Raw genomic sequence first — 17,532 nt, 5'->3', positions numbered from 1 at the left:
CCGGTACTCACAATCGAAGGTTCATGAAATATCATAAATGGTCATAACTCAACTATGTTTACCGTTTGCCTCATTTAAACGGATACCATGATTACATCAAAGCGTAAAAATTCAAGATGAATTGGAAGTATATGCTTAACAGCTATGAAAACGTAAAAGTAAAAACAACATCATTAGAAAATTATGATGTTATATCCCGTTTGTTGTCAAATAAGTACAGGTACAGCAAATTTTCTAACTCAAGTCATTGTATCTATGAAAAAAATAAATCAGAAGTTTTAAGTTTTTAATAACAGAATCCTCGACTTAATATAATTAGTTATCAAAGGTACCAGGATTATAATTTAATCATTATCAGTGACGCATAGACTTCGTTCGCTGAAATACATTATGTCACTACAGACACGAATATAATTAAAGGCAACAGTAGTATACCGCTGTTCGAAAGTCATAAATCGATGGACAGAAAATAAACCCGGGTTACAACTCAAACTAAAACCTAGGGAAACACATCAACTATTGATGAAATTATCACTTATGAATAGAGTTGGATGTTTACAGAAGTTTCCATAATCCGTGGTTCGTTGCATTACATAATATGCGTTCAGTGCATGAGAAGAGCGATAACTCATTCTGATTTATTGATCATTGCTTTAGAGGTGCAGTGAAGGGGAATACTCCGAAAATGACGACTCTGTAAATTATGATTCCGAGGATGACGTTACGCACAGTTCGAATGGTGGAAATGATGCAAATATTAGGCAGAGTGATGCCGAAAGTGAAATTTCTTTTTCAGATTCATTTTTGAAAATAAAAGTTTTGTCCCTTAATGTTTGTGGCCTAGCTTCTAAATTAGGTAACCCTGATTTTGTAGAATTTATATCATTGTATGATGTAATATGTTTAACAGAAACAAAAATTGATAAGTATGATGTTATTGATGTTGATGGTTTTTCTTTGTTACCTTCTGTTGTCAGACAAAATTGTAAATCTAGGTCCGGGGGTATATGTGTTCTAGTCAGAAATTGTTATTATAAATATGTTCAAATTAATGATCAAATTACATGTCCTAGTCATTGTGTGTTATGGTTTACTATTGATGACAAATTACTGTTTGAAAAAACTTTATTTGGTGTTGTTTATATTCCACCTGAAAATAGTCTTTATAGTAATATAGATATGTTTACTGAAATAGAAGATATTATTGTAGATACAAACTTGCAGGTCTGTTTACTTGGTGATTTCAATGCTCATACTAAAAATGTTAATGAATATGTTGATATTGATAACCATTTACTAAATGCTTGTAATATTGCAAATGATGATCAAAATTTGATAAACAAACTGCATATTCTGGAAGAATGTAATGTGTCTCCTGTTCGCTACTCTAAAGATAATGGTAAAATTGATCATTACGGCAAGAGATTATTGAATTTATGTGAAAGTACTCAATTGTTCTTTGTAAATGGTCGTTTTGGTGCTGACAAGGGTGTAGGTCAAACTACATGTAACAATTCTCTAATTGACTATGTAATTATAACTCCTGAATTATTTAGGGCTATTGTAGACTTTGATATATTGTCATATGATCCTATTCTTAGTGATGTGCATAAACCTGTATGTTTAAAATTATGTTCAAATATTAGATCTGACTGTGTTCAGTGTGGCGTTACTGGTAGTTCTAGATCTGACTGTGCTCAGTGTGCTGATACTACCGGTAGATCTGACTGTGTTCAGTGTCGAGAAAAAAGTGATAATGAATCACACATTAAACCTAAATGGTTTAGAGACCGGGCTGCAGTATTCCAAGAAAACCTAGATGTTAACAAGATAGATGAACTTTTAGTTAGACTGGGAGATATTGATCCCAAAAATACAAACATTGTAACAATTAATGATATAGTTGAAAATTGTAATAGTATTATTAAGAATGCTGCTGAATGTGCTGATATGTTGATTAAAACTACTAGCAATGTCAAGAAACATGGTTGTAAAAAATATAATCATTGTAAAAAATATTTTAACAGTGAATGTTATACAAAACGCAAAGCTTATCGTAAAGCAAAAAAATACCATTATAGAGTACGTTCTGTTGTTAATCACAATGATTTGGTACATAAAAGCAAGGAATATAAGAATATACTGAAAAAACAATTTTGTGAATTTCAAAAGGCGTTTATAGGTAAACTCAGAGGTCTGCGTACCTCAGATCATAAATCATATTGGTCACTACTAAATAAAGGTTGTGAAAAAGGTAAAGCTACCCAGCAAAAAGTAGCTATGAATGTATTTTTCGATCATTTTAAAAATTTAAACAATGTTGTAAATGATATTGATATTGTTTTACCAGATAATGTTACAGAATATAATACTGTTATTAATGAGCCTATAAGTGAAAAAGATGTTGTAGATGCTATAAAAACATTAAAGAATGATAAAGCTTGTAGTAATGATATGATACTAAATGAATTTTTGAAACATGGAGCTGTCAAATTATTGCCTGCTTATGTCAAGATTTTTAATATTATTTTTGAAAGTGGTATTGTACCAGATTCTTGGTCTCAAGGTTTTATATGTCCAATATACAAAAACAAAGGTGACCCCGCAAGTGCGGACAATTATAGAAGATTATTGAAGAGCAAGCCGGTTTTCGGAAAGGCTATGGTACTGTTGACCATATTTTTAACTTAAAATGCCTTATTGATATGTATTTATTTAGAAGGAAAAAACTGTACTGTGCTTTTGTAGATTATCGAAAAGCTTTTGATTCTGTAAACAGGGTATTATTATGGCAAAAACTGTTACGTAATGGTATTGACGGTAAAATGCTTGTTATTGTACAAAACCTGTATAAAAATGCTAAGTCTTGTGTTAGATCTGGTAGCAACTTTTCAGAATTTTTTGCCTCCAATGTAGGAGTTCGACAGGGTGAGAATCTCTCACCCTTATTGTTCTCAATTTTTCTAAATGATTTGACAGATTTTTTGTCACATGCTTATAATGGTCTCTCTGATATATGTAATATGTCTCATTTATTATTTGATAATGATGATATTGAAGTTTTCTTTAAATTGTATTTGTTATTATATGCTGATGATACTGTTATATTTGCTGAGTCTGCTACTGAATTACAATCTGCATTAAATGCCATGTATTTGTATTGTGAAACATGGAAGCTTAGTGTTAATGTAGCCAAAACCAATATTGTGATATTTTCAAAAAACAGACAGTGTGAAAACACTAAATTTTTCTATAACAAAAAAACCAATAGCTGTGTTAGATGATTTTCTATATTTGGGTACAGTTTTTTCTAGAAAAGGTACTTTTCACAAAAATAAGGCTAGACTTGTACAACAAGCTAGAAAAGCTATGTTCTATATTTTATGTAAAGCGAGAAAGCTTAGTTTGCCAATAGATATTTTGTTACAATTATTTGATGCAATGGTGGCACCTATTTTGTTATATGGTGCAGAAGTATGGGGTTATGAAAATAATGACATTATTGAGTCTTTGCATTTAGAATTTTGCAAGTATATATTAAAGGTTAAAAAATGTACGCCAAACCATATTGTATATGGCGAACTTGGTAGAACACCCATGTCTATATGCATTAAAGCTAGAATTGTTGGTTTTTGGCAGCGAATTTTAAATGGCAAGAAAGAGAAAATATCTCGAACATTGTATGATATGTTGCATAAACTGAATGAAGGTGATGTGTACCATTCTAAATGGTTATTATATATAAAAGATATTTTAATTGAGTGTGGTTATGAAAATTATTGGTATGACCAATCTGTATTAAGAAATATAAGCTTGTCTAAAAATGTAAAGCAAGTTCTTCATGAAAAATTTGTAGAAGGTTGGAAATTACAAGTATATGACTCGCCGAAGTGTATAAATTACCGTATTTATAAATCTGATTTTAAATTTGAGAATTATCTCACTGTACTTCCACCTGACTTAATGTATAATCTTATTAAGTTTAGATGCGGTAGCCATAAATTGCCAATTGAAGCTGGTAGATTTTTTAGTATCAATAGAGCTGAAAGAATTTGTGATCTTTGTAATAAGCAAGAACTGGGTGATGAATTTCATTATATATTTAATTGTAACTTTTTTACTCAAGAAAGACTAAAGTTTATACCTGATCATATATATAAATACAAAAATACTGTAAGCTTGTCAAATTTAATGAGTAGTCAAGATAAGTATGTACTTGTTGGGTTGGCAAAATTTTGCAAAATTGTTATGTCTGTATTTAAATGATAATATATGGATATTACTCTTTCATCTGCATACACCTACTTCATATGTATATATGTTAGTTCATGCATTACTGTTGTTTGTTAAATTTATTGTACTATTATGCCTCATGTGAGGCCTTTAGTGAAATAAAAAAGTTTCAAAAAGTTTCAAAGTTTCAAGTGTTTTGAATTAAACTTAAAAATAAGATTATTCATTCGAAAAATATTGAATTCATATCATTTGTTATTTTTTCACAATTCGTTAAATGTTATTGGTATTTTATTAAAATGTCCGATGCACTCGAAAGTAAAACATTTTGTTTCGTTGCTCTTGTGGTTTTAATATTTAAACAATACGACGGTATCGCCGTTACTTAGTCTGTAAACCAGTTTACTTCCTGGTATCTATGAGGATTTTATATTGACAGAGCTTCCTCTTAGAATGTAGAATTCTGAACTTAGCGGCATTGCACAAGGTCGTGTTTTACTCTGACTGATAATAAAGACTTTACAATAAAGCCATTGGATGTAACATATGTACTGATTGGATTTTAGTCTTATATGCGTGCTTTTTTATTAGTTGTTATTGGCTTTGAACTAGCTGCTTGTAACTGCGATTACTCTCAGATCAGTGTCATTTCGCTGTGTTTTTTTTTTTAAACTTTTTATGTGCTTTGTGTCGATCTGATGAGTGAAGCTCGTCTAAACTGTATATGCCTGTCCCAAGTCGACGTCTGTTATTCAATGTTTGTCGTTTGTTGCTGTATATCATATTTTTTCAATCATATTTTCATAAACATAAACCACGCCGTTATTTTTGTCGCTGACTATGCGGTATGGGTTTGCTCGTTGCTAAAGGCCGTACGGTGACCTAAAATTTTTAATGTCTGTCATTTGGTCTCTTGTTGAGAGTTGTCTCTATGGAAATCATACCACATCTTCTAATAACATAGCCCCTTGTGTCAGCAATGATCATCAATACAGATATAGGTAGTTGACAAGCTAATTTTCAATTATCAGAATTCGCAGTAAGAGTAAGTTAATGCTTAATAGACGGTTTTGTGATTTCAGTTTTTGTTAAGCAAATTGTTCCCAAACCAAAAAGTAATCAATCATCGCAGAAAAAAACCCCACTTGATCACGTGTATTCAAACCAGCAGGAAAATCCATTTCATACCAGTATTCCTGAATCCGTCAGTACATTTACTATTTTCCATGCTGTCGGTTTTCTATTAAAAATCTTGTTTTTTTCAATTTTTAATAGTGTGTCGTTTAACTCAAACATGGGTAGCATACGACGGCGTATCCAAAAAGCTGGTTTGCATAAACCCGTGTCCCCTATATCTACACTTACTTACCGAAGCATTTTGAATATCTATCATATGTATTATAGCTGTTAAAGTTACTAGTATATCAGCAGTAACAGTTGGTACACCACAGTATATGGATCATATGCAATATCCTATTTTATTTTTCTAAAATATAATAAGTGGGGAATGTATAAATACTGTTTATGATATTTGAGTCTCAGAACACAAAATGTTCCCTGGTCGACACATTGTCTTTCATTAAATCCATGCTATGAATTCTCGGATGACTGAACGTTTGTAATTAAGTCTTCATACCATGACTTAAATAATAACCAATGTTCCCTGTAACGTTCGCCTGTATTGTCAAACGTTTACAGCCTCAGTCATTGGTCCAAGACGTATTCTATTAAACGAGTCAAGATCTCATTGAGTTATTAATGGCATAACATTCTCGTATCCAACAAAAAATCTGCAGATTGTCAATAAATAGATGAAACGTTTATTTGCAACATTCTTATATTATGATATTCTATACCATAAAATCGCAGAACATTTTCCCTAGTTTGGTTGAGATTTGATGGTTTACAAATCGTATATATACGTATTGTCTCTTTCAACAACTGCATATCCTCCTTGTGTAGATCTGAGTTTAGTTCTTTAATTTTCTAATTCAGTCTCTAGTCATTTTAACTACTTTTGCTGTTCTTTATTCTAGCTTTTTGTTTCATTTCCGATAATCATAATTTTACCGGACTTAACAAGTTTGGTCATTTCAAGTGTCCAATTCTTCTTTTTCTATAAATGTTTTTTTTCCTTTCTTATTTGACGATGGTATCTTGCAGTCTTCACAATTGATTTCAAAAATGGGTCATTAATCAGTCGTTAAATTCTGAAAAATCACGATAAAACAACAGATACTTTTTTACTAGCAATGCACCTTCCACAATATAGCAGGTTTGATATTCACTTTTATTAGTATAACTCTTGTGGACAAATCAACCAGTTTAAAAAAAAAACTGCAAATCAGTGATGCAAGAAATATTCGTGTTGTTGAATGATTCACCTTATCATCATCAAAGCAGTTTGAAGAAGAAAAAAAACATGAAAAGCCAGTTTGAAATCCTCATCATAGATACCAGGATTGAAATTGTCTGTGTTTCCTACTATACATACATGTTATCAATGTTCTAATAGCATAACAATATCTGCTTTTGGGCATAATATAGTAGATAGGTAAATTTCATTAAACGTAAAACCTTCAATGTTGAAAGATAGAATGTGGAGAATCATCATTATCAAACAATATTAGGTTGTATCTAACTTTCCAGTTGTATTACTGGAGTTTGAACATAAATGTGTGTCCACTGGTTGACTTTCTGACTGCTGCATTGTTTTCTTGTTCGAGACCCGAAATCTTGCTCATAATTTTTTACTGCAGGATATATGTTTGCTTTTTTCTAGTGAAATCTTTTCCTTACTTCGTTTTTACTTTTTGGGTACTGATTCATGCCTTAAAAAAATCTTTTAACGTCATTTTTATCATGCACTGTGTCATAATTTACATTTGTCAATAACACTCAATACATTTGCAACATATCTTTTGAAAGTTGTCTCAGACTCATCTTTTCAAAATTGCATACCACTAGTAAAGTCAAACAAAGGATTTTGATGATTTATCAGAGACATATATTGCAATATATGTCCCTGATTTTAATTATCGTTTTCATTATTTCTATTCTAACTCAAGACAGCATGGTTTTTAAGATTGTTTCTATTAGGCTTCTTCCTGTTATACCATTGCATCGTTTGTCGATATTGAGATTGCAATATGTATACATATAATATTGAAGTCATTGACATATGTTAATGTCTAGATGACTGGTCTTTTGTATCGTTTGCTATCCTACCGACGTAATTCCCTAATCGCACTAGTTCTTACTTTCTGGTTCACTTTTGGTCATATATCTCCTATATATTCTACATATTTATGCATTCCTACCTTTGAAATGTATCGGTATGAGCTTTCGTAAAGGTTTATTAACAAAAGCGCTTCAGACCACGAAATTCATTCAGTGTTATTTTCATCAGAGACGTTTTATATGTCTCTGTTTTCATTAACCATCAACAAGATAGCAATTACTTCTTATTTAATATTATTATTATTTAATACGTAATATCTCTTGAATCACAACATATACTATGACATCAGTTTTTACATGTGTTTTTTTGTTGTTACTTTTTTACAAGCTATGTCTATGTTATGTTATTGCAGAGTTATCTCTCCTATATTGACAAAAAAAGTTCTGCTATAACAAATAATGTTCCAATGTGAAATAATAACTCTTAAAATTTCACTTTATATTATCTGTAAATAGTTATCAAAGGTACCAGGATTATAATTTAGTACGCCAGACGCGCGTTTCGTCTACATAAGACTCATCAGTGACGCTCATATCAAAATATTTATAAAGCCAAACAAGTACAAAGTTGAAGAGCATTGAGGATCCAAAATTCCAAAAAGTTGTGCCAAATACGGCTAAGGTAATCTATGCCTGGGATAAGAAAATCCTTAGTTTTTCGAAACATTTAAAGTTTTGTAAACAGGAAATTTATAAAAATGACCACATTATTGATATTCATGTCAACACCGAAGTGTTGACTACTGGGCTGGTGATTACCTCGGGGACGAAAGGTCCACCAGCAGTGGCATCGACCCAGTGGTGTAAATAGTTATCAAAGGTACCAGGATTATAATTTAGTACGCCAGACGCGCGTTTCGTCTACATAAGACTCATCAGTGACGCTTATATCAAAATATTTATAAAGCCAAACAAGTACAAAGTTGAAGAGCATTGAGGATCCAAAATTCCAAAAAGTTGTGCCAAATACGGCTAAGGTAATCTATGGCTGGGATAAGAAAATCCTTAGTTTTTCGAGAAATTTAAAGTTTTGTAAACAGGAAATTTATAAAAAATGACCACATTATTGATATTCATGTCAACACCGAAGTGTTGACTACTGGGCTGGTGATACCCTCGGGGACGAAACGTCCACCAGCAGTGGCATCGACCCAGTGGTGTAAGTCACTTGCTAAATTGGTAGACCCTAAGAAGAATCATGTCAGACAGAGATGTGCACCTAACAATCATTCCATAGACTAAATATATTGGTTCTATCGCTTTAAAAAGTACCTTCAGAAACTGATCAAACGACAAGATCTCAACATTTGCCAATGAACACCGCAAAATAGGGTTAAGGTCAGATTAATCCTGCAAGACAGACATGTACAGCCGTCCGCCATAAGTATTCGTAAAAACCAAATGGCCGCCAGTCAATGTAAATCTGCACCTGAAAAAACTTGGAACTATTTAACAAGTAACAAAATAAAAAAATCCTACCTCAATACTTTGTTATGTTTCCTTTGTTCCTCATTACTCGTAAAATCCTCCTTGGAATGCTGTTATACAACGATTTCAGGTAAGTAACAGTTAATTTGTCCCATATGTCACGAATTTCACGTTCCAGGTCTTTGGTATTATTTATGTTTTGAGTTCGTTTTTGCAGTTCCCTTTTTAATACCCACCAACAATTCTCTATAATATTGAGGTCGGGACTCTGAGCTGGCCAGTTCATGCTTTTTAGACCCTTTTCCCTACGAAAATCTTGAACAGATCGGGCTCGATGGACGGGGGCATTATCATCTTGAAAAACGTAGTTATCATCTGCAAAATGACGAACAACCACTGGCCACAAGTTATTGTCAATAATTTCAATGTATTTTAAGGCATTTATGTTACCTTCAACAACAGTAATAGTTCCGACACCATGGTAAGTGATGCATCCCCAGATCATTAAACTATACTTGCGCTGAGATGGAGGACAAATACAATCTGTCAGCCACTCTTCTCCGACCTTTCTCCAGACACTGACACGAGAATCCTGCCCAATGATTACCTTGCACTCATCACTGAAGATTACTTTACACCAGTGTGCATTAACAGTTTTATGTAAATTCCCCCTGCAATATGCCACTCGTTTCTTCTTGTTGACCTCACGGATACGAATTTTTTTCTTTACTGACCGCTTGTGAAACCCATCAGAATGTAATTTACGTTCAACAGTTCGTTTAGAGAAAGGTCGATCAATGCTCTCATTAAAAATATTAGTAATTTCAGATAAAGATTTACGGCGATGTTTTTTTACACAACGGGAAAGTTTTCTCATGTCCCGGTCATGAAAGGATTTTGGTCTGCCTGTTCTCCGAATGTTTTCTATATCACCCCGGTGCTCATACCTCTTCAAAAAACTGTAAACAGTACTCTGTCTAATGCCTGTCAATTTGACGATTTCACTTTTTCTGTAACCTGCATCATCATTTAATGCAGCGAGACGACTTTTCTGATCAGATGTCAGTTCTTTTCCCTTGCGACCCATTTTGTTTACATTAGATACAACGTAAGTGCAGACGCCTCTGACGTCATTACGCACGTGTCACATGACAACCACATGTTTTTCCACATGATCATCTATATATAGATTCATTGTCATCCCGATTGTGACATGGAGACGACGGTCAAATATTGTTTACCCTTCCGTGACGTGACCGCCATTGTTGTTTTACGAATACTTATGTCGGAGTACTGTACATCTAACAATCATTTCATATACCAAATATAGTTGATTTTTTTTTATTTATAGTTGCTGATAAAACTGACATAACCAACGAAAACCTATTATTGACCATTGATTCATGAAAATGAGGTCCAGTGCATATGAAACCTGCCAGACAGACATGTATCGAAGACACTTTAAGCAGTATGTCAACTAAATTTATTGTATGAAATCATTGTAAGGAGTCTATGTCTAACTGGTAGGTTTCATCTGAAATTGAATCCATTTTCATGATTTATTGGAACAGTGCTTAGTTTTTGAGGATTAATCTATTTCTCAGATGCTATAAAAAAAAAAGAGTTAAGTATATTTGGTGTATGGAATAATTATAAAGTGTACACTTGATCACATAATTTTAACCTTGATCACTGATCTATGAAATTAGGTCGAGGTCAGGTGAACCCTGCTTGACAGACATGTAGACCTTACAATAAGATCAATATGCCAAATATTACTATCCTATTCCTAATAGTATTACTAAGATTGTAATTCCTTTGTCTGGCATTCTGTGACTTTCTTCCCAAGGTGAGATGAAGAGGTAACCTAACACTTTTCCACATTTTTACTTCTGAAATACCAAGCACAATACTATGCTTTTATTTAGAAACCGTTTGTTTCAGTTGTCTCATTGGCACTAATACCACATCTTCTTATAGCTATTGTAATGGTTGGGAATCCAGTTGATTCTTACATTTTATATCAAAATAAGGAGACATGGTAAAATTGCAAAATGAGACAACCATCCAACAGGCAGTGACCAAACGATGTAGAATCAAATAACTACACGCCACCTTAGGGTCTTCAACAATGATCATTCAAAGTGCTTGTAAACACTGAAGGGTAAAGATTGCTTTAATTTATCAGTGGGAAGTAAAATTAAATATTGCATTGTTTAAAGTTGATCCAACAACTATTCTGGACAATGGAAAACTACTATAATTTTGAAAGATGACTTTAACAATGACCGTGCATCATCGATATCTTAGAACAGATACAAGATTTCTGCACCTTGCAAATTATGAAATTTACTTGTCAAGTATAACATCATTTCGTGACTTGATTATCAGAGCATATAAATTGTTTCTGGAAATATTCATGGATGAGATGTATAAAATGTTATAATCAATGCACTATATTTTGTGTATCTCAGAGGTAGTGATAAACTTTGGAAGATTTTGATATCCAGTCAGTACTGTAGGGTTTTGAAGGCATTTCATGCTATCTTTACCCAAAATCATATACCTTACATAAGTCTATAGATTGCTAAATCTAATTCAATTCAAATAAGAAAACTAATGCTTGATATATGCTTCTACTTAGGGAACCAAACTGTGCGCATCTTCTTGCCGACTATTTTCCTATTTTCATATGAATCGGAGTTCCTTCAGACACTAATCAAAAACAAGAAGATCAAAGAAGCTAGACATTCAAATTTATTGATGATGTTCTTTCCATTAACAATACAAACTTTCTGATTGGGTACCATTAATATATCCCACCAGAACTAGAAATTAAACAAACAACAAACACGGCTTCCTCCGTCTTATGTTTAGACTTATATCTCGAACTTGACTTATACGGTCATCTCAGTACCAGAAACGAAGACAAACGAGACGATTCCTATTTTGAAATTTTCAATTTTCCCCACCTTAGTAGCAAAATACTAACTTCACCTGCATATGGGATTTGGGTCCTCAATGCTCTTCAACTTTGTATTTATTTGGCTTTTTAACTATTTTGATCTGAGCGTCACTGATGAGTCTTATGTAGACGAAACGCGCGTCTGGCATATAAAATTATAATCCTGGTACTTTTGATAACTATATACATTTCTCAAATTATTTGGTATTCAAATGCATGCAGCAACTACTTATACTTTGTAAAACGACACCGGTGTCTGAGCAGACGTTTAAGTTCGTAACAAATTCCTACGGGTCGGGAGGGATCCGAATAGTTCGGCGAATCACCCCGACAGTTAGGTGCGTCCCGTAACATTCGGGGAAACTCAGCCGATTATGTCTAGTCGGATTACAATCGTGCCTATGTCGTGACAGATTCTGCTGTATCGGATCAAAATCCTAACAATGTTCTGTGTATACTTGACGGTGTCCTGTGAAACGGGAATGATCTGGAGAAATTTTTCATTGCTGTTTTCTGCCGATTGAGTCCACATTGCATCCAGATCTTGTTGATTGCGGACCGTTTTTGCCGAAACCATTACGGAACAGTCCCGTTATTAATACGAAATTCGTCAATGATACCCACGTCAGAGTCCCGACAATTTGAGAATACAATACGACTGAGACCAGACAAAGCCGTTTGCAATGCGCTAGAGCGGACCGTGATAGGATTACGTTCCGACAGTACCTGATCATCCCGAGTATGCCGACTGTTTTCGAACGGATAACTTCCGTCAGCGTCGGTTCACTGTCTGGTCACTGTCTGATCTCTGTCGGATTACATTCGGTAGAATCGAGACGCAGTCGTGACAGACTCGGTCGAATTTTATCAGGCGAAAGATACAAATCGGATTGCGAACGGGATAATCGAGATAAATTCGCTTGGAAACTGTTGAATATCGACGCTTCCTGAACAATATCTGATTGTTGTCGTGATTAAAATTTTATTTTTTTTAATTTAAATTAAAGTTTGAATTTCCATCCACGATTCACAGGATCTTGATCAGATTTTAGACAAATTTTAATCGGGAATGGTCGTCAAGGACGGCAGTAAAAATCGTGAATGTGTGACCCCAGCTTAACATAAATATGACGCGTGGCTCTGTACTTGTACAAACCGTCATTGTGTTATTGTTTCATGGTAAATGTTTGTTTATAAATCTGTTTGATTTAAAAGTGATTAAGATAATAACATACCCTTGACTGCTTTACCCATATTTTTGGACATTTATACGTAAATTTTACGGACGCTGTCACAGGCACTTGTCTCAGATACTTATATACCTTAATATATCAACATTAAGGTATATAGGAAAATATTCTGAGACAAGAGCCTGTGGACGCCAACATTAGTTGGTTAACCGTTATAGAATAACCGTTTCACAGATGATATCGGATATGTTCCTTATGTCGCAACTACAATCCACATTCCCTTTTCACCCAGAATGTGACCTACCGAATTATACTATTTACCGGGTTTGTAATAACATGAGCAACACGACGGGTGCCACGTGTGGAGCAGGATCTGCTTACCCTTCCGGAGCACCTGATATCACCCCCAGATTTTGGTAGTGTGCGTGTTGCTTGGTCTTTAGTTTTCTATGTTGTGTCTTTTGTACTATTGTCTGTTTGTCTTACTTTTTAGCCATTTTATGAGTTTGACTTCCCTCTGGTATCTTTCACCACTCCTTTTAACGACTGTCATAAAAGTGAGAGGTTTAGCTAGTTATAAAACCAGGTTTAATCCACCATTTTCTACATAAGAAAATACAAGTACCAAGTCAGAAATATGACAGTTGTCATCAATTCGTTTGATTTGTTTGATCTTTTGATTTTGCCATTTGATTATAGACTTTCCTCAGAGTTCAGTAATTTTGTGATTTTACTTTTTACCATCAATAAAAAACAATTATGACAGTCAGCAAACAATGACAATCATTGGTTTAGAGGCTATGGACTTGAGACTGTACATTAAAAAAAGTGACATGGTTAACTTGTTTGTGAGCACTCAAACCTCCCCTACATGTAACACGGGACAGTGGTGTAACAGTACAACTTAAGAACAAACTGAACATTTCATTTATATGGCTTGACTTATCAGATTAGCAGGAAGCACAAAAACTATATATAATCACAATTCTAAAATATATAAAGAATCAATTTCAAATCATTTTCAGATAAGTGAATAACAGAGATAAACAGCCTGATGAAAAAAACTATTGGATTCTGGAAGTATAGCATACCAATTGGACTAGATATTCATCTAGGAAACCTTATCATTAACTATTTTGGTACAACACAATAAATGCATAAGAGGGACCTTTTTGGTAACTTAAATGCTTACATTTATTGAGGTGATACCACAGCTTCGCATCTACTTATACCTTTGTTAAGTTCTGTGTAAACAAAAGTTTATCGCAAACATAAATTTTGAATCTTCATGGTATAAACTGTCTTAAAGATGTTTGCTCGTCATGTTTTGGAATTTTTGTCAGATTTTCGAAATCCTCTGGTTTTATCAATTTGAATGCCTTAAAAAAATTTGCCCATGGACCCCCATTTTTCTTTTTATAAATCTTTTACATTTATAATTATAAGCCATTTGTAAAAGTCATATTAAATTTTATTTATTTTTTAATAGTTTTTGAGAACTTTAACTGGTCAATGATAAAGCTATGAAAAATCAAGAGAGAACATTTTCCAGCTAAAATTCCAATGGCTAATATCTAAAAAACAAGCACATAGACCCCTATATTTTTTTTTGCTTTTTTGATACCTCAATTAATCTCCTACCAAAATATACTAGTGTTACGGAAAGCTATTTATTTTGAAACTGAGCAGCAAACTTCCTTAAGCATACATGAAATATAAGCCACTGGTCATTAAGCAACTGACAATCAATCAATCATAGTATAAATTCCAGTGAAAGATGGCAAGACTTGGTAATTATGCAAAAATTAATTCAATTAAAAACAAACACAAGCTTGATTGGCTAATTTATATTATTCACTTCGACATTAATTTAAATTAAATACTCAATATCTACAAGATAAATGAAGAAAATGTCTATTTTATTACCATTTCAAAAAATTTCCAAGGACCTGAATTCTCTGAAAAGAAGGGAACTGATACAAAAACCCTTAATCTAAAACTCATTAAATTAATACTCTGAATGAAAATCAGCTAAATGGGAATAGCCTGACAGAAATAGTTGTTGACTTAGTAAAGTACAGCATACCAACTAAACTAGGGATGCAAATAGGAAACTTATTACATATTAATCCTAAATTCACTAAAACGTGCTGAATAATAGTTGACTATGCAGTAAGAGCTTTGCTTATTGTTGAAAGCCATACAGTGAGTCAGGGACTTGACGTTTAGCTGTTAGTTTCTGTGTCATTTGGTCTCTTGTGGAGAGATGTCTCATTGGCAATCTTACCACATCTCCTATTTTAATATTAATTACATTTGTTGGTACAACACATATGCCCCTATCAGCCCTAAATTTCAAATGTATAGTTCTGGGAGTTCAAATAAACATGTTGAGTACAAGGATTTCAAGTATTTATTCAAAGGTTGAGTCAATTCCAATAACAAACAAAATATCAGCTCAATAAATCTACTAGAAGGCTTAAATCAGAGCCAAAATAATGGTAATTTTTAGTAAATTATCAAAGTCTATGCCAGAAGCTATTTTTTGCAGATTTATTGCATGTTATTGAAAGAATAAAACAGTGTGTAAAAGCTCGTTAAGAAAGCATACTTGCATTTGAAAATATGTCTTATGTTTAATGATGTAAGTCCCAAAACTCTGGAATGATTAATCTTAAAATCTTTTATTTCAAAAGCAAGCTTATTTTTAATGTTGCATCATTCTCAAATAATCATATGTGATTTCATTTGTTGAAAGTAAACTCAAAATATCCTACAACATGAAAAATTGCCTTATTTTTCATAAATAAAATTTTCACAATTAATCTAAAAACCATCAAAACAATTTTGTAGCTTCATTTTCCTGAAAGCATACTTTATATCATGAATCATATGTGAGCATCCTATTTTTTGAGGATTTTAGCCCACAACTCTGAAATTACTTATCTAAAAACATAAAAAAAACCAGATAGTTATCTAGTTCTCATTAAAAGCTAACACTGTGTTAAAATTTGGAACATGTTCAATAAAGCATTCTAGAATAATTGTTTAAAAAGTAGCTGATTTTGATACCAAAGATAGACTCAAAACTCTTAAGTCAAAGAGGAAACTTGACACAAATCATAAACATGCATGGAGTAAGTCTGAGCTTTTATAAAAAAGATGATTAAAAAACAATAACAACAAAAGATAATGTAATGGAGACTATGGAGTGATAAAATGACTGTAAAAACATGAAAAATGTATGATTATTGTTGTACTAATGGAAACATGTCCTGTTCTAGCGGCTTTTTCACCCATACACCATACCCAGCTCTTTGGAATGTATTATAAAGTTCCTCCTTTGCAAGCTGGTAGTCCATAACTCTTCCTTTAGCCTCTGAGTACAATTGTGGTTCACTAGACTCGGATTTACTGACTATGGAGGGAATATTACCACACAGTTTTGAGAACTGATTAAACAAACTTTGTTTACATAGTCTTGAGATTCCACCTTGCTCTGTTTTCCCAGTTGTAGTATTAATGACCTCTAAGGTAGGATTCGATAAACACCAATTGACTGCAAAACTTGGTGCTTTACCTGGCATTCTACTTTCAGGATTTCGGATTCCACTTAGAAACGGTTGGTTGAGTTTGTATGGAGTTGGTATATCTTTGATACCACTAAGTCGACCAAATACAGCACGTGACAAATGTTCTGCATGATATAAGTGGCCTAATATGATGCTGTCATAATATACTGGCTCAGTGAAATGACTTAGCAAAGCACCTGAAAGTATATATATAATTTTATTTCATTAACATATATAAACAAACTCTGTATAATGATTTCTATCTCAATCAGAGCACCAATAATTGTCCCTAGAATATTTTTTTAGCTTAACCCTTGTTTTATGAATCACAATACTTACAAAGTCGATTAACCTTTTTTTGTAACAATTCTTTCCTACTTTCTTCAAAGTACTGTTTTAGCTGAATCATTATTTTGCATTCGTCTCTTTCTAGCCAACTTTGTCGAATTTTATTCAGCAATTTTCAAATTTTCTTGGTGTATTTAAATGAGGGATTCAAGATACAAGTTTAACATATTCATGACAAATTTATATTCATCTTATTTGTTCTACTTAAAAACAAAAATAAGTTCACAGTATTTTTTTTACAGGATCTTAATTTACACCAAGATTTACAGGACTAGTCTGTTTTATGAAATGAAACAGAAAACACAGTACAAAACAGCATCATTTGACAATTTCAACCAGTTTTGATATTTTAGAGACTTCAATGCTAATTGATACAAACACACACAAAAAGAATGATTGGCTAATTATGAACACAAGTTTTAATGTTTGAAGTTTTTGAACCAGTTTTATGTTTATGTTCCCACATACATAACTCCATATGAAAAATGTAAATTATGAGTTGTCACAGTGGCAGTAAACCATCAAAGACAACATGAACAGAAAGATAATTGTTTTT

General features: G+C 33.0%; 1 protein-coding gene across 3 annotated transcripts in view; it reads right to left on the bottom strand.

Annotated features, from left to right (window-relative positions):
• Positions 1 to 15,451: 15,451 nt before the first annotated feature.
• The window catches only part of LOC143064172 (double-stranded RNA-specific editase 1-like), a 48,788-nt gene continuing 46,707 nt past the window's right edge, over positions 15,452 to 17,532 (bottom strand). For all 3 annotated transcript variants that reach the window (XM_076236813.1, XM_076236815.1, XM_076236814.1), the window contains one exon: positions 15,452 to 16,825. In XM_076236813.1, the coding sequence (XP_076092928.1) occupies positions 16,305 to 16,825 (521 nt within the window). In that variant the 3' untranslated portion in view covers positions 15,452 to 16,304. The remainder of the gene's footprint in view (positions 16,826 to 17,532) is intronic.

Source organism: Mytilus galloprovincialis, chromosome 2 (genome assembly GCF_965363235.1).
Source record: "Mytilus galloprovincialis chromosome 2, xbMytGall1.hap1.1, whole genome shotgun sequence".
Taxonomy (NCBI): Eukaryota; Metazoa; Mollusca; class Bivalvia; order Mytilida; family Mytilidae; genus Mytilus; species Mytilus galloprovincialis.
Note: the sequence above shows the minus strand (reverse complement) of the source record. Positions and strands in the feature narration are given on the sequence as shown.